This window comes from Cannabis sativa, chromosome 3, assembly GCF_029168945.1.
Source record: "Cannabis sativa cultivar Pink pepper isolate KNU-18-1 chromosome 3, ASM2916894v1, whole genome shotgun sequence".
Lineage (NCBI taxonomy): Eukaryota > Viridiplantae > Streptophyta > Magnoliopsida > Rosales > Cannabaceae > Cannabis > Cannabis sativa.
The window spans coordinates 54758850-54782818 of record NC_083603.1 but is presented as its reverse complement, the minus strand read 5'-3'; the positions used below and the strand labels follow the sequence as shown (position 1 = coordinate 54782818).

Genomic DNA, 23969 nt, shown 5'->3' with positions numbered 1-23969 from the left:
TATACATCATGGCACAACAATTACATATTGACAATTTACTAGGGTAATAACCCTAAGCCAATAAACCACTCACTTTAGAGTAATTACTATAATCCCGGTTTCTAGTCTTCAATATATATCATATTCCATATAAGCGTCATTGCGCATATCTCTACGTGCTAACTACTGTCTTACCTGATGTCCCACAAATATGGAGATTTCAAATCCCCGGGTGCTCTTGACGAAGTGCCAATAATCCTAGTCACAATTTCGGGATACACAAGTATAGAGTTAATCCCTAAATCCCTTTTCACAAATTATAAACTGGCATTTAAATTCCAAATATTCACATAGAGCTCGGAAAGAGCTTTCTAACGATATAAGGAACGTCCCAAACGGAGTTCCGAGTCAAACCAAAACAAAAATCCCAAAAAAACACACTATATTGCCATAAAATGGCCGCGACTACTGGGTTTAAAAACCCAGGAAACCCAGTTTCCAGCCACGAAAATGCATTCAAAAATACCAATTTGCATGCTATATCAACCCACAATCATACAAGACTTTCACCTAGCATAAAGCAAGTAATTAGAGAGGAATTACACCTAATTCACTCTCCAACAACACCAAAAACCAGCAACTAAAAATCAGCATTCAACAATAAATTTCAGCCCCTAAACTCATCCATTTCAACTCAATTCACAACCAAAACTTAAATCCATCAAAAAGATTTTCCAATAATTAAATCAAGAGCTTAAAACACAATTCATGCATTAAAAATCCAATGGTAAAAACCCCCAAAATTCAGATTAAATAACATAAACTTCAAAGCTCCAACTTAAGCAAAATCACCAAGAACTTCAAGCTCAAGAACTTGAACTTCAACAATTAATTTCAAAGTTCAATAACAGAATAAAAGCACAATAAAATTCCTTTTAAATTCTGTCTAAACCTAACCCAACATAAATTCAAAAGATCCAAGTACAAACATGCTCATATCAACAAGAAAACACCAACATGCATCTCAAGACCATCCCAACCTATTTCATGCTTGTCAACCATAAAATCACATCAGCAAATTCATTAAATTTCAGCAATAGAAAAACTACCTCAAGCTTCAATGCAATGATCAAGCCACAACTCCTCAAACAATTCTTTAATTTCAAGCTTGAACACCAAGCAAATCACTAATTTTTCAACAAAATACAAAGAGGGATAGAGAAAGAGGGAAGGGGGCTGTTTTAGGGTTAAGGTAAATGCAGAAAATGAATTTAATTTTTTTTACAAATAATGCCTTTAGTTGAAAATAAATCCAAAAATCCATATTTACCATTTTTTCCCTAGGGCCATTTCTCACATACTCAAACAATTAAGGGCATTGAAGTCATTTCATATATAACACATATTTAAATAATTTCAGAATCATCACACATAAATAAAATGCCAATAATAATATAGTCGGTTGTGACTATACCGCGGCAACTTGTCAGAACACACCTGAAAAGATATCACAGGCATACTATATAATAATATAGTCCCATAAGCACGTACATATATTAATTTCATAATCTTACCCTTCTCAGGTCAAAATTACTAAAATGCCCCTGGCTCACCAACGGGGTCTTAACATGTCATAAATCATATAAATTCTCACATATTAAATTATATAATAATATAATTCCACAATAATACATAATTAACTAGTTAGGGTTTTGCTAATCCATTCTCTTAATCCTATGGTATTACAATAGGGGAGCGTCATGTATTATCCCAATCCACGGAAAGAGTTGAAGAAGAAAATACAGTCAAATAGTGCAAATGAAAATGACTGGCGTCAACCAATCAAAGACTACATCCAAAAAGGAGTCTTGCCAGAAGACTTGAAGAAAAGAGTGGATGTAAGAAGAGGAGCGCCTCGATTTGCAGTCTTTAATGACACATTGTACAAGCATTCATTCGATGGGATATTGTTGAGATGCCTATCGATAGAAGAGGCGGCTTATGCACTTGAAGAGACTTATGCCGGTACATGTGGCGCCCATAAAGCCGGCCCAAAATTGTCGACTCAATTAAAGCGATTGGGTTACTATTGGCCTAATATGGTTCAAGATGCAATTAATTTCGCTAAATGTTGTAAGTCATGCCAATTACATGGAGATTTCATCCACCAACCCCCTCAACCACTCCATCCTTCTATATTGTCATGGCCTTTCGAAACATGGGGAATGGACGTCGTTAGTCCTTTTACGCCACCCTCTTCCAAAGCCCATAAATATATTCTGGCCATCACATATTACTTCTCCAAATGGGTTGAAGTCGTACCACTAAAAGAAGTATGGACAGAAGATGTCGCTGATTTTATAAGGACTCACGTAATTTATGGATACGGGGTTCCTTCAAAAATTATCTCTGACAATGCCTTTTATTTCAAATGTAAGGCAATGGTCAAGTTGATGAACAAGTACAAATTCAAGCACAGTTTCTCAGCTAGTTACAACCCGTCCTCAAATGGTCAAGCAGAAGCATTTAACAAAGTGTTATGCAAAATATGAAGAAGACAGCGACAAAGAATAAAAGGGATTGGCATGAACGCCTCCTAGAAGCTTTATGGGCTTATAGAACCACGGTAAGGACCGCGACTGGTTGCACACCTTATAACTTGGTGTTTGGGTCTGAAGCAGTTTTACCTTTGGTGGTTCAAATACCTTCATTAAGAATTGCTACTCAATTAACAGACCCAGATGAAAATATGCAAGTCCGTCTAGCTGAGCTTGAAGCATTAGATGAAAAGCGACTTGCTATTCAACAAAAGCTCGAAATTTACCAAGCCCAAGTAGCTGGGGCATTCAACAAGAAAGTCAAATTTTGATCTTTTTTGGTTGGAGATCTAGTGCTTACAGTAAAAAGACAAATTGTCATAACTAGAAGGATGAAAGGCAAATTTGAGGTGTTATGGGAAGGTCCTTATGTTGTTACTAAGGTCTTCCTAAGAGGGGCATATGAACTATCAAATTTAGAAGGCCAACGCATTTATTCGTGTGTTAATGGGAAGTTCATCAAAAAGTTCTACACTTAAACAAAAAGGTATTTACCCATGGTGTAGACAGCGCACTTAGAAAAAAGACGAGTGTGCAATGAACACGTAAGGCTTGATCCCACTTCGGGTACGTAGGCAATCTAGTTATAACTAGGCCCAACCACACAAAATAAAAAATTTTATCTCCTAAAAAAATTGTAAAGAGCTACGAACGGCTTGATCCCTAAAAGGGTACGTAGGCAATCTAAACAAAATTGGATGCAGCCACAAAATAATATATATATATATATTATTTATTCTTCCTAAAAAAGGAGTCAAAATTCTAAAAGGTCAAAATGATAAATTACTATTAGTCCTCAAGGCTAATAAACAAAAAAAAAAAACACTAAAACTAACAAAAACTAAAACTAAAACTAAAAAGTTTTAGAAGCAGAATCATAAGATCTTTAGTCCATCTGGAGAAACAAAGTTAAAGCGCCGAGTCTTCTCTGGATTTCTTCTTCTTGAATCTTGAGTGTTGTTTTCTCTCTCTCAGCTTCATGGAATTTTTCTACACTAGCTTGGTCCTTTAACCGACTTATCTCGTTAGCGAGATGTTGTTGCTCCTTCAAGGAATCATTGTCTTGTTAAAAAGATCTACCTCAAATGATGCTTTTTTGGCTTTGAACTTAGCTCGTCGTTGTTGTATGGATAGTTCTGCTACAATAATCTCTGCTTCCTCTGCCTTAAAATCTTCGAAATCCTTTGTCTTGTTTCTGACAGAGGTTGGAATTTATTTTACTAGGATCTTAGATCTACTCACAAGTATGTTGTTTAACACCCTAAATATGAACTTTCTAAAACGATAAATAAACACATATAAAGTTAAGAAAACCTTACATTGATGGCAGCGGAATAATGTCTCCTTCCACTCAGATCTCTAACCCTTGTATCCTTTCTGTCGCGGAGTATTATCAAAATCTAAGCCAGAATGTCCTTCTCTTTGTATGTGATCCTTCACAGTCTTCCAATCTATGATTGAGGTACCACTTGCTGTGTGTGGGCACTACTTTATCACTGAGGGTTTCGAAATTATGAAGAGGAAAAGAGAGAGGGTTGGTTCGGCTATAATGAGAGAGAGAGAGAGAAGGCTCAGTTTTCTGAAAAAGTTGATTTTCTGATTTTCTGACAAAAAGCATTAATTTGACTGAGCCATCACTTTCTATTTATAGGCAACTACTAGGTTTAGGTTAGTAATTATTTGGCATTACAATAATGAAAATATTAATTGGAAAAACATGCTTGAGTGGCCGGCCAAGGTGTGTAATGGGCCCCACTTGGTTTTTGCAGTTTTCACAATTTTTATTTCTATTTTCTCAAAAACGCCAATTTTCCAATTCTAACCTTTTAAATGCCAAAACTAATTATTTAATAACTAAAATAGATTATTAAATAATATTGTCATTTAATTTAATTATTAATTAGACAAATTAAGTCTCTTAATTAATAAATAAAACCTAGAATCTCTTTTCTTTACAATTTCACCCCTGCTTAGTGAAAATTCACAAATTAGACATAGTCTATCTTTAGAATTATAACTGATTAATCACAAATCAATTATTGAGTCTTACAAGCAGTATAGTCTCAACTAGAATGGGGACCATGGATCTATATGCTGAGCTTCCAATAAGTGAATCGAATTTACTAAGTAAATTCTTACTTATTAATTCTTCGTTGAATCCACTCTTAGAACTTAGAATTGCACTCTCAGACTTATATAGAGCATATTATATGTTCCACGATATAGATATGCTATCTCATTTAACCATTGTTATAATCTTATTGTGATCAAAGATCCTCTATATAGATGATTTACATCGAGATGGGATAATTTTACCGTTCTCACCCCTCAAAGTATTTTGCCCCTTAAAACACTTAGCTACCTGTAAATGATGTTTAGTGATCTAAGAATTAGTCACTTAAACAAGAGCTCATCCATTTACTTCTATTTAGCTAAGCTCGAAGGGAATCATCACTTGACTTCTATACACCAGTAGAAGCTATAGATTCCATATTTATGTTCAGCACTCCCACTCAATCATACTATCATGTTCCCAAAATATACGTATCACCCTGACCCAAAAGTAGGCTTAACTAATAAATCAAAGAACATGAATAGCACTCCTGAGTTGAGCCTAAGCATATCAGGATTTAGATTCTTTTAATCTTAAGATCAACTACTGATATTGACTTGGAAAGATATGACGGTAAGTTTATAATATCTTAACTAAGTTGCAATATCGGTCCAGTCCAATGTATACTCCATACATTCAAAACTAGTATACTTTACCAATGTCCTGGAAAGAACATAACACTTACTCCAAGTGTAAGTACACATCATCGTTGATTATCACATCAGTGTAAATCCAAAATACTGATGAAATAGGGACTTAGTCTTTTGATTCATATTATCACAATCACATTCCACTGTGTTGACGATACTGTAATTGTGAATAAACATATGATCTGGACTTAACTGATTTTGTGTGTAAATGTAATAAACATATTAAACCATTAGCATGTAAAATTCATGCAAACATAAATCACTTCAAATTTCTTATATTGATAACTAATCAGATTGTAAAGGGTTTTATTTAGGGCACAAAACCCAACAAACTCCCACTTGCACTAACATAAAACAAACTTTGCAAATTAATCATTCTGTTGTCTTGATCTTCAGATCAAGTGTAGTATATTTGAATCCACCCAAACTTCTGGAAACTAGTTCATAAATACATTTATGAAACATCCTTTGCTATATGCATTACTCATCAAGGGATACTGAAATCCTTACTGTTTTAAAGTACATCTGAATGAACAGAAGACATATCTCTCATATTTTAAAATATGGAATTGAGATAATACAGCGTAGACTTTTCTTCAGTGAAATAACTTTATGGTCATTTCGAATTTACAAAGTTATAAATCGTCTCTGGTAGAGCTTGAATTATTATAGAATAATTCCTCCACCCCCAGAGTAACCACCATCTCAAAATTTGAATGAGTTTGGGTAGATATAAGGATAACTGATATACAGTTTCTTAATATCTAACATATAGATCACTTTCATAAATCTTTCTTGAATATCTTCTAGTGTTCCTTATTTGATTACATCTCAGATAGCTCCCACTCAATAGCAGATGTCTGGTTAAATAATAATTTTAACCTCTTATTGTTTGGAGAGTTATTAGTCCGAAACTTTAAGTTTCTTTTAAGACTAAATCATCAACATAGCAGACTAGTATTTGAAGTGAAAAATACTTGCTAGAGATTAAGTAATCAAAATTAAGATACCATAAAATGTTATGAGGATTAAGAAATCTTGGTTCAAGTCATTCAAATAGACTGAACTAGAATTATTTTATCTTATTCTCATAATTCTGATAAGTTATATCTACCCACATGAATGGTTATATTTGCTTTTCAATAGTGTTCTTAAGTTCCTATCACAAGTGTCAACCTAATGAAGATGGGTAAAGAATTTTAAAATTCTCCCACTCAATTAAGGTTGTGTGAAACATTATCAAAGAAATTTTATAGGTATCATTATTTACTACAACAGTAAAACGAAATTGGAACATACAATCAAGATCAAGGATTTATATTGATAATAGGTAATTCATTATATTACTTCCATGTTTAAAGAAAAATATGTGTTACATAGGGTATTGTGGATAAATTCCACCCCTAAGTATATAGAGATTATGATCCACCCCTAAAGGTTATAAAGATCATGATTCTCTAAGTGTTATAGAGATTATGTGGAGCTGAATACAATCCAGAGTTCATTAGATATAAAAGATCGTTGAACTGCATAGTTTTCTTAACTTTTCCCCACCCCTATTAAATCAAAAGATCCTTTTATTCAACAAATTCTCAATAATTGTATTAGAATTAACAATTATTAATAAACATAGAAATAATTTCTAGTTTTTACTTAATATAACTCTATGAAGAGTTTTAAATATTATAGAATTTGCATCAATAATAAAAACACTTACACATAGAAACATATAAATATAATGTGGTAATTGTGATTTAAGATAAAGTAAATGAAGCTCAATCTCATAAATTGCAATTTGTTTGAAATAGAAAATAAAATATTATTAATAGTAAAAAAAAATGTATTGCAACAATATGAGAAAAAACAGGGATAAAAATCCCTAACTAAAATTCGAAATCTAAATTGTCTTTAAACTAAAACAAATAATTCAAAAAATAGATAAATGAGCTTCATCTTCATCTTGGGCGATCTTCACCCATTGTCCAGCTTTCCGATCCAACTCACTAAGATAGCATCTGAGTTCAAGTAGCTTGGCCTATAAGAAGAAGAAACAAATAAACAAAGTTAGTCCAGAATCAATAATCCAATTGGATAATGATTCACTAAAACTCTTAAAGTTTATAGAAAGAAATACCTTGTTTCTTTGGAAGAAGTTTAGGACATTGGGGTTTCCAATGACCTTTCTCATTGCAGTAGAAACACTTTCCTTTGAGTGCATCACCAGAAGCAGCAGCCTTTCTGTTTTTCATGGCTTTGGCACGCTTCTTGGTGTTTCTCCACTTCTTCTTAGATTTGGGTTTTGAAGCAGAGGCAACATTTGCCTCAGGTTTGACCGTCCCATTACCATTGCCAGAATTTTGAGGCTTACTCCCTTTCTTCTTGGGTCCTCCAATCAAATTTTCATATGTCTGAAGGTCATTGACTAACTCATGAAAGTCTATGTCCTTTTTATTCATGACATAATTTGATGTATAGGGCAGAAATGCTGGAGTCAGACTATTCAAGATAAGGCTTACTTGAGTAGTGTGATCCATTTCAGCACCATGATCCTAGGCTTCTTGGAAATAACTTGCCATGAGGAGAATATGATCACGCACGTTTTGATGGGGTTCCATCCGTGCATTGATGTATTTCTTAGTCGCGTCAAAGCGAGACTGAAGAGATGCCCTACCGAATAGCTCAGTTAACTTCGTCATAACTTCAGCAGTCTTTTCGGTTTTAGAAAACCGAGTTTTAAGGGTGTCAACCATGCTGGAAAGCATGAAGTATAGAGCTTTGTCGTTAGCTTTCTGCCAACGCTCATACTTTTCTTTCACAGCTTTGGTTGCATTGTCCCCCGGCACTTCTGGAGACGGCTTAGTTAACACAAACAAGGCACTTTCTCCTATGAGAGCAATATTAATGTTCTCATTCCATTTTGGAAAGTGAGATCCATTTAGCTTATTTTCGGTCAAGAGTGATAACATGAAATTCATCATGGTTATACAGGATACTACAAAATAATAAATAGAAATCAATAATGGTTTAACACAAAATCCAATTCAGAAATTATAAGCACATAGAATGTAGGAATGATAAGAGAAAATACTAAAAAAATACAATCCTAAATAATTTCTAAGGTTTTCAACAAACTGATATCAGTGTCCCGTTTAGGCGAGAGTCAAAGCTGCCATCTATTGAATAGAGTTGTCAGCTCATCTAAAATGTTAAACATTCTAGCAACCTTTTATTCGATCAAGATTGGAATCCAGCGTTGTCCCGTTTAGGCGAGAGTCAAGGCTATTCTATCTTATGAGCTTCTACCATTGTTTCATATTTTGCAAGTCAAATACAGTCGCCACCATTAGGGTGATCCATACCATATAAAACACTTACAAAGCTACTTATCTTTCGAGATTAAACGGTGCGAACTTGCTAATGAACGTTCCTCCATTAGGGAGGATTACTCACTAAAACAAACGCAATGTAAAACCAACAATGGAGATCGAATATCTTAATAATAATAAAGCTCATTCTTTAAAATGTATTTTCTTTATTATTTATAATAAATATATTCATTAAATATCGAATTTAAAATTAAAATTCTAAATTAGAATTTAATTTAATATTTATAAAATTATACTTAGATGGTGATTGAAATAAATTGAATTATTTCCATCTTAGTAGTAATTTTGATATATAAATATTAAGAAAATTATTTAAGTTGTATTAATTTAAATTAATTTGCAACTTAAAATAAATTTTCATGAGAATATATTTATTGTATTTTGAAAAAGTATAAAAACTTATTTTCGAAATACTTAAATAATAAATACTTAAAAAAAATACTTCAAGCAAAAATATCACCTATCTAGATTTTCCTTTGACTAATTAATTAATTTCTAATAATATACTTTAATTCATTTATTTTAAATTAATCAATAAATGAAAAAATCATTGATTTAAGTTGGTCCAAGAATTAATTAAAATAAATAATTAATTTACAACTTAATCTATTTTTCAAGATAAATTTAAAATCATCTTCCATTATGAAATGCAATTTCGAAATTGATTAATAAAATAAAGAAAATGTATTTTGAAAATTATTTAAACTTAAGTTGAAAAAATAAATTTCAACTTAAAAAATAATTTTCTATTTAATTAAGTATCATGAAAAAGAAATATTTTAGTATCATGGTGAAAATCAACTTAGATATTTAATTTTTTAATTTAATTAAATGTATTAAATTCAAGAAATAAATAATTAAGTGTACAGAAGACTTAATTATTAATCTCTAGTTTAATACTAGGAAAAAATATACTTACAATAAATTGTACCAAAATTAATTATTTAAATAATTAATTTCACAATGTATAATATTTTCTTATTTAATATTAGAAATAATAAGTAGTCTAAAAATAACTATCTAGAAAATATCTTATTTGACTAAGTATCTTTTCAACAAAAATTTGAAAAAGTATCTAATTTAAGTTGTTATAGAAAAAATCTAGAACTTAAATATTTTCAAATTTAAATTTAATTAAATATCAAAAATTAAGTTGTAACCACTTAATTTGAAAAATATTCCATTTTAAGTTTAAAATTAACTTAAAAAATATCTTAAGAATCTTTAAAAACTAATGCCTAGAATTCCTCAACTTAATTTTAAATTTAAATAAAAATTTTAAATTTAAGTTAGATAAAAAAAATCAGTTAATATAACTAATTTATAACTTAAATAGGAATATTTAATTAAATAAGCTTCAGAAAGAATCTAGTTAGTAAGAATTCTTTATTTAATTAAATACAAGAAAAATACAAATAGTTTGTCTAGAAATAATATCTAAAACTAAGAGTGTTTTTCTTAAAATTAACTTTAAAATATTAAAATGAAAAATAAATTTCATATATTTTAAAAGTTAATTATGTTGCTAATCAATTTTATTAGGTTAAACTAATTTAATTAACCTAGCACAGTTATTCAAATCAGGCAAATGGGCCTTCACAATTGGGGTAGTTCATGTGAGGGGGAGTTGGGTTCAGTATGTCGTACCCACTTCTATTGGCCCCCAACTCTCACACAAGGCCCAAAAGAGAGGAATTTAACCTTAAAATAAATAACTGTTATTAATTGAATAGGTCCAAGAACTAAATGGACCTAAATAAAATCTATCATGGTGTGACATTTTATTTAGCAACAACCTATATGCATCTATATAATAAAATAAACACATAGGCTCACACAGGTACACACTTGGATGGATCCTATCATGTTGCTAGGTCATACACAGATGAAAGAAGATTGTAAAATTTACCTGTTACAAATTATTTACTTGACCAATTGAACCATGGGTTAAAATCAGATCATTGGATCTGTCAACAAGTTAACCATGGCTATTTGCAATCAAGCAATAATAGGTTTTATAAAACTTACAAACAAGCGAAGACACATACTCCTGCAACAAGGTTAGCTGGATAGTTGGATGTAGGATTTATTTAATTTTAAATAATTAAATTTCGAAAAATAATAAATAATAAAAAAATATTTATTTTCGAATTAAAAAAAAAAAATATATATATCTATTTTCGAAATTAATAAAATAATGCAAGCTGTACGGACAGTTTGCTGAGCATACTGCCCGCGCGCGCGTATGGGAGTGTATGGCCGAGAAAACTCAGCGCAACAGGAGTGCTGCATGATTTCCGTGCACGGAGGGGCGAGATTCAGACAAGAAGCTTGGTCGAGCACTGCCTGAACGCGTGATGTCCGAGGGTGTCACCCTCGTCCGCGTGCGTGAGTGGGTTGCACGACCCTGATATTTTTTGAAACTTCAAAAAATCATAACTAATTCAAATTAAATCGAAATTGAGTTCTGTAAAAAAGTAAATTGCTTAATTTTTTCCATACTATCCAATAAAAATAATTCTAGAAACAAAATTTCAATTATTTTTCACGAAAATTCACAAACATCAATCAATCATCATATAACACACAACACAACATGAAACCATCCAAATCACAAACAATCGTTTTAAAGTCCAAATTTCTTGCAAGAAAATCAATTACCAAGGCTCTGAGGCCAGTTGTTAGAATTTATTTTACTAGGATCTTAGATCTACTCACAAGTATGTTGTTTAACACCCTAAATATGAACTTTCTAAAACGATAAATAAACACATATAAAGTTAAGAAAACCTTACATTGATGGCAGCGGAATAATGTCTCCTTCCACTCAGATCTCTAACCCTTGTATCCTTTCTGTCGCGGAGTATTATCAAAATCTAAGCCAGAATGTCCTTCTCTTTGTATGTGATCCTTCACAGTCTTCCAATCTATGATTGAGGTACCACTTGCTGTGTGTGGGCACTTCTCTATCACTGAGGGTTTCAAAATTATGAAGAGGAAAAGAGAGAGGGTTGGTTCGGCTATAATGAGAGAGAGAGAGAGAAGGCTCAGTTTTCTGAAAAAGTTGATTTTCTGATTTTCTGACAAAAAGCATTAATTTGACTGAGCCATCACTTTCTATTTATAGGCAACTACTAGGTTTAGGTTAGTAATTATTTGGCATTACAATAATGAAAATATTAATTGGAAAAACATGCTTGAGTGGCCGGCCAAGGTGTGTAATGGGCCCCACTTGGTTTTTGCAGTTTTCACAATTTTTATTTCTATTTTCTCAAAAACGCCAATTTTCCAATTCTAACCTTTTAAATGCCAAAACTAATTATTTAATAACTAAAATAGATTATTAAATAATATTGTCATTTAATTTAATTATTAATTAGACACATTAAGTCTCTTAATTAATAAATAAAACCTAGAATCTCTTTTCTTTACAATTTCACCCCTGCTTAGTGAAAATTCACAAATTAGACATAGTCTATCTTTAGAATTATAACTGATTAATCACAAATCAATTATTGAGTCTTACAAGCAGTATAGTCTCAACTAGAATGGGGACCATGGATCTATATGCTGAGCTTCCAATAAGTGAACCGAATTTACTAAGTAAATTCCTACTTATTAATTCTTCGTTGAATCCACTCTTAGAACTTAGAATTGCACTCTCAGACTTATATAGAGCATATTATATGTTCCAAGATATAGATATGCTATCTCATTTAACCATTGTTATAATCTTATTGTGATCAAAGATCCTCTATATAGATGATTTACATCGAGATGGGATAATTTTACCGTTCTCACCCCTCAACGTATTTTGCCCCTTAAAATACTTAGCTACCTGTAAATGATGTTTAGTGATCTAAGAATTAGTCACTTAAACAAGAGCTCATCCATTTACTTCTATTTAGCTAAGCTCGAAGGGAATCATCACTTGATTTCTATACACCAGTAGAAGCTATAGATTCCATATTTATGTTCAGCACTCCCACTCAATCATACTATCATGTTCCCAAAATATACGTATCACCCTGACCCAAAAGTAGGCTTAACTAATAAATCAAAGAACATGAATAGCACTCCTGAGTTGAGCCTAAGCATATCAGAATTTAGATTCTTTTAATCTTAAGATCAACTACTGATATTGACTTGGAAAGATATGACGGTAAGTTTATAATATCTTAACTAAGTTGCAATATCGGTCCAGTCCAATGTATACTCCATACATTCGAAACTAGTATACTTTACCAATGTCCTGGAAAGAACATAACACTTACTCCAAGTGTAAGTACACATCATCGCTGATTATCACATCAGTGTAAATCCAAAATACTGATGAAACAGGGACTTAGTCTTTTGATTCATATTATCATAATCACATTCCACTGTGTTGACGATACTGTAATTGTGAATAAACATATGATCTAGACTTATCTGATTTTGTGTGTAAATGTAATAAACATATTAAACCATTAGCATGTAAAATTCATGCAAACATAAATCACTTCAAATTTCTCATATTGATAACTAATCAGATTGTAAGGGATTTTATTTAGCGCACAAAACCCAACAACAGATATGGACAAACGATCTATAGCTACCGAATTATCCTCATCACGACGAAGAAGGTCCATAATAAGAGATTCATCAAGACAAAGGGCATTCTCAACAACTTGAGTAGAAGCGAGAGACTTTTCTTGAGCTTTGAGCAAATCATTAACAGAGTCAATGAACCATGAAACCTCTGATAAGCCAAATTTATAATGCCCACAAATGGTACTCAAAATATCAAGTTGCATACCCTCGTCAGCACAGTGTTTTGAAAAATCTGATGTGGTCAAAGGAGAAGATGACAAATGAATAATATCTTTCATGCATTCAATCACAAACCTTTTGGTATGCTCATTCAAGTATGAGTTGGTGATTGCTGAAGCTGACACTGTCAACACTGGGTTTGGTCGAGGAATAAGCAAATTTGAGGGAACAAATGATGATGGAACACCCGTCTCTGCTGAGACAATCGGTTCTGGTAGAATGGTTGGCTCTGCAGGCAATGCCTCACTGTCAAATCCTTTGTTAACATAATCATCAGACCCATCAAAGTCGATAAGTTCTTCATCCCTACGGCTAGAAGCTTCAAAGCAAGTATCAGATGGTGGCATCTTTAAACTCTGAGTAAGTGGGAAGGAGACATCTTAAATACGACTAGACTCGTCATGGTTGGCACATTTCTTTTGTTTGAAATGTGGGACTAAGGAATGGACATTTTCTGATCCAATGTCCGACTCAGTATAGCATAGTTGGCGCCAGTAAATTCATTATGTTGGGGAGGACATCTCTCGAAAACCTCTTCAGGGTTGGAGTAAAGTAAATGAATATCTTTGATTACATCATTTCACTCCTCTTCTTTGAATGGTTGCTGGTGTTGGGATTTTATGCCCCAAATAAAACCCATTTCAATCTAATCTGATTTGTTATCAATAAAAGATTAGAAGTCATTTATATTTACATGTTGTTTTCATGTTTATGGTTTAATATATACAAAATCTGTTAAGTCCAGAACATATAGTCATTTACAATTACAGTGATGTCAACATAGTTGAATGTGATTGTGATTATATGCTTCGAAAGACAAAGTCCCCATTTCATTAGTGCATTGGATTTACACTGATGTGATAATCAGCGATAAAGTGTACTTACAGTTTGCATAAGTGTTATGTTCTTTCCAAAACATTGGCAAAGTATACTAGTTTCGAATGTATGGAGTATACATTGGAATGGACCTATATTGATCTTGGTAAAGGTATTATAATCCTACCGTTGTATCTTTCTAAGTCAATATCACTAGTTGATCTTAGATCAAAAGATCTTAATCCTGATATGCTTAGGTTCAATCTCAGGAGTGCTATTCATGTTCTTTGATTTGTTAGTTAAGCCTACTTTCTGGTCAGGGTGATACGTACATTTTGGGAACATGGTAGTATGATTGAGTGGGAGCGCTAAACATAAATATGGAATCTATAGCTTTCTAGAGGTATTTAGAAGTGAAATGATGATTTCCTTCGAGCTTGGCTAAATAGAAGTAAATGGAAGAGTTCTTATTCAGTGATTATATTTCACTGAAATATCATTTACAGGAAGCTAAGTATTTTAAGGATAAAATACATTGAGGAGTAAAACGATAAATTTATTTCTACTCGGTGTAAATCATCTATAGAGGATCTTTGATTATTGAGATTATAACGATGGTTAAATGTTGATAGTGTATCTATATGGTGGAACATATAGAGCGTTCTATATTACTGAGAGTGCAATTCCAAGTTCTATGAGTGGATGCAACAAGGAATTAATAAGTTAGGGAATTTACTCGGTAAATTCTAGTTCAGCTTATTGGAAGCTCAGTTGTATAGGCCCATGGTCCCCATACTAGTTGAGACCATACTGCTTGTAAGACTCAAATAATTGATTTTAATTAATCAATTATAATTCTAAAATTAGACTATGTCTAGTTTATAAATTTTCACTAAGCAAGGGCTAAATTGTGAAGAAAAGAGATTCTAGGTTTTATTTATTAATTGAAAGATTTTATTAAGTCTAATTAATAAATATATTAAAAGGAAATTTTATTTGATAATTAATTTTAGTTATTAAATAATTAGTTTTGGCTTTTAAATGGTTAGAATTGAAAAAATGGCATTTTTGAGAAAGTAAAGGAAATTTTGTCAAAAGTGGAGCCCATTAGTGTGGCCGGCCACTTGTTTGGTATTTTCCACTTAATATTTTCATTATTTTAATGCCTAATAATTCCTAACCTAAACCTAGTGGTTACCTATAAATAGATAGTGATGGCTCACACGAAATTTTCTTGTCTTCAGAAAAAATTGAGCCTCCTATTCTATAGTCATAGCCGAACCTCTTCCCTCTCTTTTCTTCTTCAAATTTTCGAACCCTTGAGTGATAGAGTGAGTGCCCACACACATCAAGTGGTATCTCAATCATAGTGTGGAAGATTGTGAAGAATCCAGATTGAAGAGAAGGACATTCGGGCTCAGATCTTGGTGATACTCTGCGACAGACAGGATACAAGGGTTAGAGATCTGAGTGGAAGGAGACATATTATTTTGCTTCACCCAATGTAAGGTTTCCTAAACTTTATATGTGTTTAATTTCATTGTTTTAGAAATTTATATTAGGATGTTAATTGAACATGCTTGTTAGTAAATCTAGATCCTGGTAAAACATATTCCAATAGCTTGGACAATGTTGAATGAACGGCCTTCACAGACCTCCCTAAGTATGGAAGGCAACATCTCACCCACCAACGACAGTACCAATATGTGCATTGACCCATACAGATAGTCCTAGGAATGTGAAAGTGGATACTAGTATTTCTCCTTAATATTAAAACCCAAGCTTTACCGATTTTGCTTATTCCATACTGCCTCCTCCTAGGGATACTCAAACAAAACTTATTTGAGGGCATACCTTGATCAAAACCAAACTGGCGAGCAAATCTGTTAGGGTAATAAGGTTCTAAATATGCATCTTTGCCCACTCTTACGGGTAACAAAGAAAAACACATAGAAATCAATAACTCAAATTTCTCATTAGATAAATCTTCATTACCCAGAAAATCTAGATCTTTTTCCATAAGAAATGAATATGGCTGATGCATAACATAATCTTCTCCCCTTAAATATGTCTAGCCCCATTCATGGTTCGACGTTCAGCAGGGATCCCGACATACTTACTTAAATGAGGAAGATCCATAAGATCCCAACCACTATAGAGATGGCAAAAATACTCAGCTAACCAACCTATCACATAATGCATAGGTAAGAAGGCTTGACCTCGCCCCTGGCCATGTATGGCTGAATCATATAAAGCTCAATAAATGTATCCCAAACCTGTCACGACCCGAGCCCTAGGCTGTGGCAGATATATAATATCCATAACTTGGGTGGTCAAAGGTCACACTTTGACCCTTGTAGGAAGATAAAGCTTATAAATGATCCTTTTATTTATTTTACAAAATACTAATTTAAAAGATATGGATTAACTCCTGTATTAACAAGAGAATATTAGTAACAAAATTAGGACTACCTATCAGTATAAAAGAACAATAATATTCCCACAGTTATGTAATCACCAAATAGATAGATTAAATAAGTCAATAAAATACCAAAATAATACCTAGCATCCATCATTCCTCATTTCTAACTAGTACATAGCTAATTTAAGTCATCCAGACCATCCATTTCAGCTTAAATACAAAATCAGTTTCATTAGAGGGTTAAAGAGTAAAATAAGACTAAACCAATAACGACTTCCATTCCCAACAATACCATCCTCATCCACTAGCATCAAATTGAATTCCTGAAATGGGAGAAAATAGGGGGTGAGCTTATAAAGCCCAGTAGAAAAACAACTAATATCAAAGGACCCTTGGTTTAATAAAATTCCTGCATGGTTAGCTTTATAAAAATAAAGTTCTCATCAACAGTATCAATATGTATAAATAAAGTAGAGAGACAACAAATAATCAGAAAACAAATGTCAAATGCATATCACACGATCCATTAGACCCCTAGCTCTCAATACCAATCATAGAAAACGACATCCAAAACCGGGTAGTCGCATCTGATATCCACCATAATACCGGGGCTCAAATTTAATTCACTTCCTGTACAGATTCTAGGTCTTTCACCTACAGGTGAGTGCACACCTGATCTACCTATGATGACACAGAGACTAGGTCGTGAAACAACAATATGCACCGAACATGATCAACATGGCTCTCATCAGTATAACCAAGGCAGGTAAATAATAATCATAACAAAGAACACATTCCTTTTTATTTTCTAGAAAATTCGGTAGCATAACAGCTGTATTTTGAATAAACCCAAAATCATAACCTGCATAAATATTTGCACACAAAAAAATATATTTGGCACTCAGTGCCCCAGAACAGTCCAGAAAAATATGCAAATTAAGTTTTCAATTTTTCAAATAATTTGTAAATCATAAAAATTAGAATATGTCCAATGTTATACAACACATATAGAAATCAAGTCCAATAATCAAGTTGAGTCCCTACCTCTCCCGAGTCGTTAAATTTTTTCCAAAAGACAATCTTAAGCTCTTAAGTCCTGAGCTCCAATTGTTTAGTCCAAACTTACATATTACTCTCACCTATACCACCAAATGGTTAAATAATTATCATTATCGCATTCTACATTCAAAACCAAGTCCAACGACATATAATATGACTATATTTAAAATTTGGGGTTCCGAAACCTCACCTAAGCGGTGCACATTAACAATCGGTGGCGGTAAAAATTGGTGTACCAGAAATGTCGTCGAAAATAGGAGTAGTGTATATCATGTAATATCCAGATTAAAATAGTATTTAATTTTTTTTTTTTTTGGATATTAATTGAGCGAGGATAATTATCTTGTTTCTTTGTGTTGTTAGTGAGTTGATATTATTGCTTAGAGTAGTTGTACCAATTTTCTAGAGAGAGTTAAAGTTGTATTAACTACGAAAGTAAAATATTATGGTATTTTTACAGAGTAAGTAATCGTTTAATTAAAGCCCAATATGAAGGTCCATTAGGGTTTTATAATATATTTAGTGAGTTTAATTAATTAATGTTAAAAATTCGTAGGTTTGGATAAATTCGCATGATTAAAAACTGTTTTACTAAAATGATCATATCTGGAGTTCTAGAGCTCGGATTGAGGTGATTTCAGTGGCGTTGGAAAGATAATTTAAAGATCTATAAATTTTGTAGAAATAACTATATCAGAATTCGTAATTTTTCTAGGTCAAAACTAAGCCCTAAAGTTACGAGATTGAGAGCTTACAATTTAAATTTAAAAGTTAGATATTTGTTTATTTAATAATTTATCATATTATTATTGTTATTATGTTAATATTATTATTATTCATAAAACTAAAGCTAATAAGATTCAGAATAGTATAGGTTTCATTAACCCTAAAATTATATCGTTCTATTCTTCCCACCTATTTGAGCAAGACTAACCCTAAAAATTTTCAAGTCATCTTTCCATTACATCCTTAGCCAAATCTATACCACTCTTCACTCTCATCTTTGATCACCATCATCTTATGTCTATCGATCCAAGTAGCTTGATGTATTTGAGGTAAGAAACTCTACATTAACTTATTTATTGATCACAATAGGAGAATTTTCGTAGGTCTCCTTTTCTTATTTTTCAGAATGAAACATGTCTCAGTAAAACTGTCATATCTCTTTAAATACTCATCTGATTCTCGCAATCTTGGTGTCTATAGAAAGCTTATTAAATTTCCTATAATTCTTATGAAGAAAGATTTTACAGAATCGAAATTTATCTATGTCAAAAATTAGTATTTTTACGCTGTTTGTTGTAAATCGTTTTTCATATTTTCTATATAAGTTGTTTCAGTAAAATCCGAATATCTCTCTGAATAATGATCCGATTCTAGCGATCTTGGTACTGTTGAAGAGATAATTCAATTTTCCAAATGTTTTATGAAGAAACCATTCACTAATTATTGATTATTCTAAGTCAAAATTATTGTTTTATTGCTGTAGTTCGAAATCCATTTGTTTCAGGATTTCTAGAAAACTGTTTCGGTATAATATCTATATCTCTTACGTTATAACTCCGATTTTAAAGATTTTAGTGTCATTAGAAAGGAAATTTGATTTTCTAAAACTTTTATGAAGAGAGTATTCTCTGATTTGGAATATTTCAGTATCAAAACTTTGTATTTCCGATGTCTCCTGTAATTCGTTACTCCATATTCCTTCTCAGAAATAGTTTCAGTAAAACTATCATAACTCCCTCAGTTTTAATCCATTTTTAATGATCTATATATCGTTGGAAAGATAATTGAATTTCCTATAATTTTTATGAAGGAAACTTTTACTGAATTCGTGTAGTTATTGGTCAAAAATAGTATTCTTTCTGCTGTACTGTAAGAGTGTGAATTTTAATGTTAGGGCCTTGACCCATGTGTTATTATAGGTAGTAGTGACGAGATAACAAGTTTAAGCAGCGGGATTTGAGGTAAGGAAATTAGATAGTTTTGTATGTGTTTATCTGCATAAATTTAAACTCTTTATGTATTGAAATATGATTTATGATTTGTTATTATGAATATGTATATGGTACTGAGAATGTGTGGTATGGAGACAATATGAGTTTGTGAATTGATACATAGATTATGGTTGTATGAATTGTATATGTTGTATGTTGTATTTGTATGTTTTAGGTTGTATGTTGTTTGATGTATTTGTATGTTGCATGTTGTATGTTGTATGCTAACGTCTCAGGTAAAGTGGGGGGACCATGGTGGGGTATGATACGGGATAAGGCCGTTGAATGTAGAGATACCCTACCCTGCATTTTACTGAGTCGTGTAGGAGATTGTTATGGTGGGTATGATACAGTGATGTTACTGTTGAATATAGAGATACCCTATCCTATAACAATGGTAGGGCTGCATAGGCCCATGTTATTATATGGGCAGATTAGGCCCAGGATACTGTAGGGTCAGGCTAGGCCCGGGTTATGTAAGTAATGGCTATGATATGCCAATGTTGTGATAATGTTATTATTATCTATAGTATTGATATGATTATGTTATGAGTATGATATTGGAGTTATGATCTCTGTATATGTGTACGGTGTGAACAAATAGTATAGACTTGTATGATAAAGGTTTCCATATGTACAGTTATTTAGTTATAGTTATAAAAGAGCATGTATGATATTGCTAAAACTTAATAAATACATTAATGGTATGTGTGATATTATATGGTATTGTTTGATAAGCATTTCCTTACTGAGCTTTTAGCTCACCCCCCTTACTTTCCCCCTACAGGTATTAGACAGGGAAGTATGTATAGTGAGCAGGGTCAGTTCTGGTACGTATACTGTGAGCGGCTACGGGCGGACAAACGATCTAGAACGCCGGTGGTGCCTTAGTTTTATTTTAAACAGTTGATAAATCTAACACAGTGGAAATGCATTATTTAAAATTATTTACTTACTGTATCTTGTTTTACAAATGAAGGATCCTTCTCTGTTGCATTTTGATTTTTAAAAATCCACTGTTGTATTTAAATTATTTTTTTTTATCTTTTCAAATTATGCATGAAAATAGTATTTTTGGTAAAATAAGACAAAATATCGGGGCGTTACATATCAAAACGACCACCTCGACGAGTAGATCACACCCATGCCAACTGTTTGTAAAAACGGTACACGATGTCACTGAAAAGTTGCTGGAAAGGGGCGGTGCTACAAAAATGTCACCGGAAAAAGTAGCGAACCGGGAAAAATGGTTTAGTGTAGGTTGTTCTCCTCGACGAGCTGAGTTTAGTGGTGAAAACGTCTCGTCAAACGGACGCCGGAGGTGACCGGAAAATCCGTTCAAAGTTTGAAACCCCAAACTTTGACTTGCAATCCCGAGCTAACGGTGGCAAAAGGAGCGGCGGCGCTTGGGGGGTGAGGTCGCCGAAACTTGGAGTTCTATTTTGTTCGGCGCGTGGGGCTGGGCGGTGGCTGGAGATAGGTCGCTGGAGTGTGGTGGTTATGGTGGTTTGTGGGTTTTCCCTTTTGTGTTTGAAGAGAGAGAAAGAAAAGAGATTGAGTGAAGAAGAGGACGGGTGAGTAAGAAAAAAAAAGTCTGACTTTTTACTTTTTTTTTTTTTTATGTATACATATATATATGTCTCTTTTTGATTTTGACTCAGTCAAACCGAGATCTCACATTCTCCCCTCCTTAAAGAAATTTCGTCCCGAAATTTCAAAGTACAACCTCTAGTTGAAAATTAAATAAGTGAGGATACTTCATATACATCTCGGACTCTAACTCCCAAGTAGCCTCGTCTTCTCTGTGGTTTCTCCATAAGACCTTGACTACTGGAATCTCTCTATTCCTTAACACTTTTAGCTCTCTTGCCAAGATTTTGACAGGTTGTTCTTCATAAGTCACATCTTCCTGAAGAGGGATAGCCTCATACTCAATAACATGTGACGAATCTGGAGTATACTTCCTCAACATAGACACATGGAACACATTATGAACATGTCCCAACTGTCCTGGTAAGTTTAATCGGTAAGCGAGCTCCCTAATCCTCTCGATAACCTCAAAAGGTCCAATATACCTCGAGGCTAGCTTACCCTTCACTCCAAATCTCGTTACGCCACGCATAGGAGTAACTTTCAAGAAGACATAATCACTAACATCAAACTCAACTTCCCGTCGATGGAGATCAGCATAGCTTTTCTGACGACTTTGAACAACCTTAAGTCTTTCTTGGATTCCCTTAATCTATTCAGTGGTACTAGTAATAATTTGGGGTCCAATAGTGACATGCTCATCTGGTTCTGCCCAACACAATGGCGATCTACATGGCCTGCCATATAAGGCTGTTGGAATTTATTTTACCAGGATCTTAGATCTACTCACAAGTATGTTGTTTAACACCCTAAATATGAACTTTCTAAAACGATAAATAAACACATATAAAGTTAAGAAAACCTTACATTGATGGCAGCGGAATAATGTCTCCTTCCACTGAGATCTCTAACCCTTGTATCCTTTCTGTCGCAGAGTATTATCAAGATCTGAGCCCGAATGTCCTTCTCTTTGTGTGTGATCCTTCACAGTCTTCCAATCTATGATTGAGGTACCACTTGCTGTGTGGGCACTACTCTATCACTGAGGGTTTCGAAATTATGAAGAGGAAAAGAGAGAGGGTTGGTTCGGCTATAGAAGAGAGAGGGAAGGCTCAGTTTTCTGAAATTAATTTTCTGACAGAAAAAGGTTATGAAAACTTGTTGAAAACTTGTTGATTGACTGAGCCATCACTTTCTATTTATAGGCAACTACTAGGTTTAGGTTAGCAATTATTTGGCATTAAAATAATAAAAATATTAATTGGAAAAACATGCTTAAGTGGCCGGCCAAGGTGTGTAATGGGCCCCACTTGGTTTTTGCAGTTTTCACAATTTTTATTTCTATTTTCTCAAAAACGCCAATTTTCCAATTCTAACCTTTTAAATGCCAAAACTAATTATTTAATAACTAAAATAGAGTATTAAATAATATTGTCATTTAATTTAATTATTAATTAGACATATAAAGTCTCTTATTTAATAAATAAACCTAGAATCTCTTTTCTTTACAATTTCACCCCTGCTTAGTGAAAATTCACAAATTAGACATAGTCTAACTTTAGAATTATAATTTATTAATCACAAATCAATTATTGAGTCTTACAAGCAGTATAGTCTCAACTAGAATGGGGACCATGGATCTAAATGCTGAGCTTCCAATAATTGAACCGAATTTACTAGGTAAATTCCTACTTATTAATTCTTCGTTGAATCCACTCTTAGAACTTAGAATTGCACTCTCAAACTTATATAGAGCATATTATATGTTCCACGATATAGATATGCTATCTCATTTAACCATTGTTATAATCTTATTGTGATCAAAGATCCTCTATATAGATGATTTACATCGAGATGGGATAATTTTACCGTTCTCACCCCTCAACATATTTTGCCCCTTAAAACACTTAGCTACCTGTAAATGATGTTTAGTGATCTAAGAATTAGTTACTTAAACAAGAGCTCATCCATTTACTTCTATTTAGCTAAGCTCGAAGGGAATCATCACTTGACTTCTATACACCAGTAGAAGCTATAGATTCCATATTTATGTTCAGCACTCCCACTCAATCATACTATCATGTTCCCAAAATATACGTATCACCCTGACCCAAAAGTAGGCTTAACTAATAATCAAAGAACATGAATAGCACTCCTGAGTTGAGCCTAAGCATATCAGGATTTAGATTCTTTTCATCTTAAGATCAACTACTGATATTGACTTGGAAAGATATAACGGTAAGTTTATAATATCTTAACTAAGTTGCAATATCGGTCCAGTCCAATGTATACTCCATACATTCGAAACTAGTATACTTTACCAATGTCCTGGAAAGAACATAACACTTACTCCAAGTGTAAGTACACATCATCGCTGATTATCACATCAGTGTAAATCCAAAACACTGATGAAACAAGGACTAAGTCTTTTGATTCATATTATCACAATCACATTCCACTGTGTTGACAATACTGTAATTGTGAATAAACATATGATCTGGACTTAACTGATTTTGTGTGTAAATGTAATAAACATATTAAACCATTA

The 23969-nt window shown here is 32.9% G+C and overlaps 1 protein-coding gene across 1 annotated transcript; it reads right to left on the bottom strand.

Moving 5' to 3' along the window:
* Window positions 1-16777: 16777 nt before the first annotated feature.
* Window positions 16778-21953, bottom strand: LOC115710419 (uncharacterized). The gene is made up of 2 exons (XM_061112687.1): window positions 21598-21953; window positions 16778-16784 (listed from the first exon to the last, which is right to left on the bottom strand). The coding sequence occupies exons 1-2, from the start codon at window positions 21951-21953 to the stop codon at window positions 16778-16780; spliced, it is 363 nt and encodes a 120-aa protein (XP_060968670.1).
* Window positions 21954-23969: the final 2016 nt, after the last annotated feature.

What these genes read in the sequence shown, in the direction of transcription:
- LOC115710419 (XM_061112687.1), bottom strand. Translation starts at nt 21,953, where the DNA reads ATGCGTGGCGTAACGAGATTTGGAGTGAAGGGTAAGCTAGCCTCGAGG.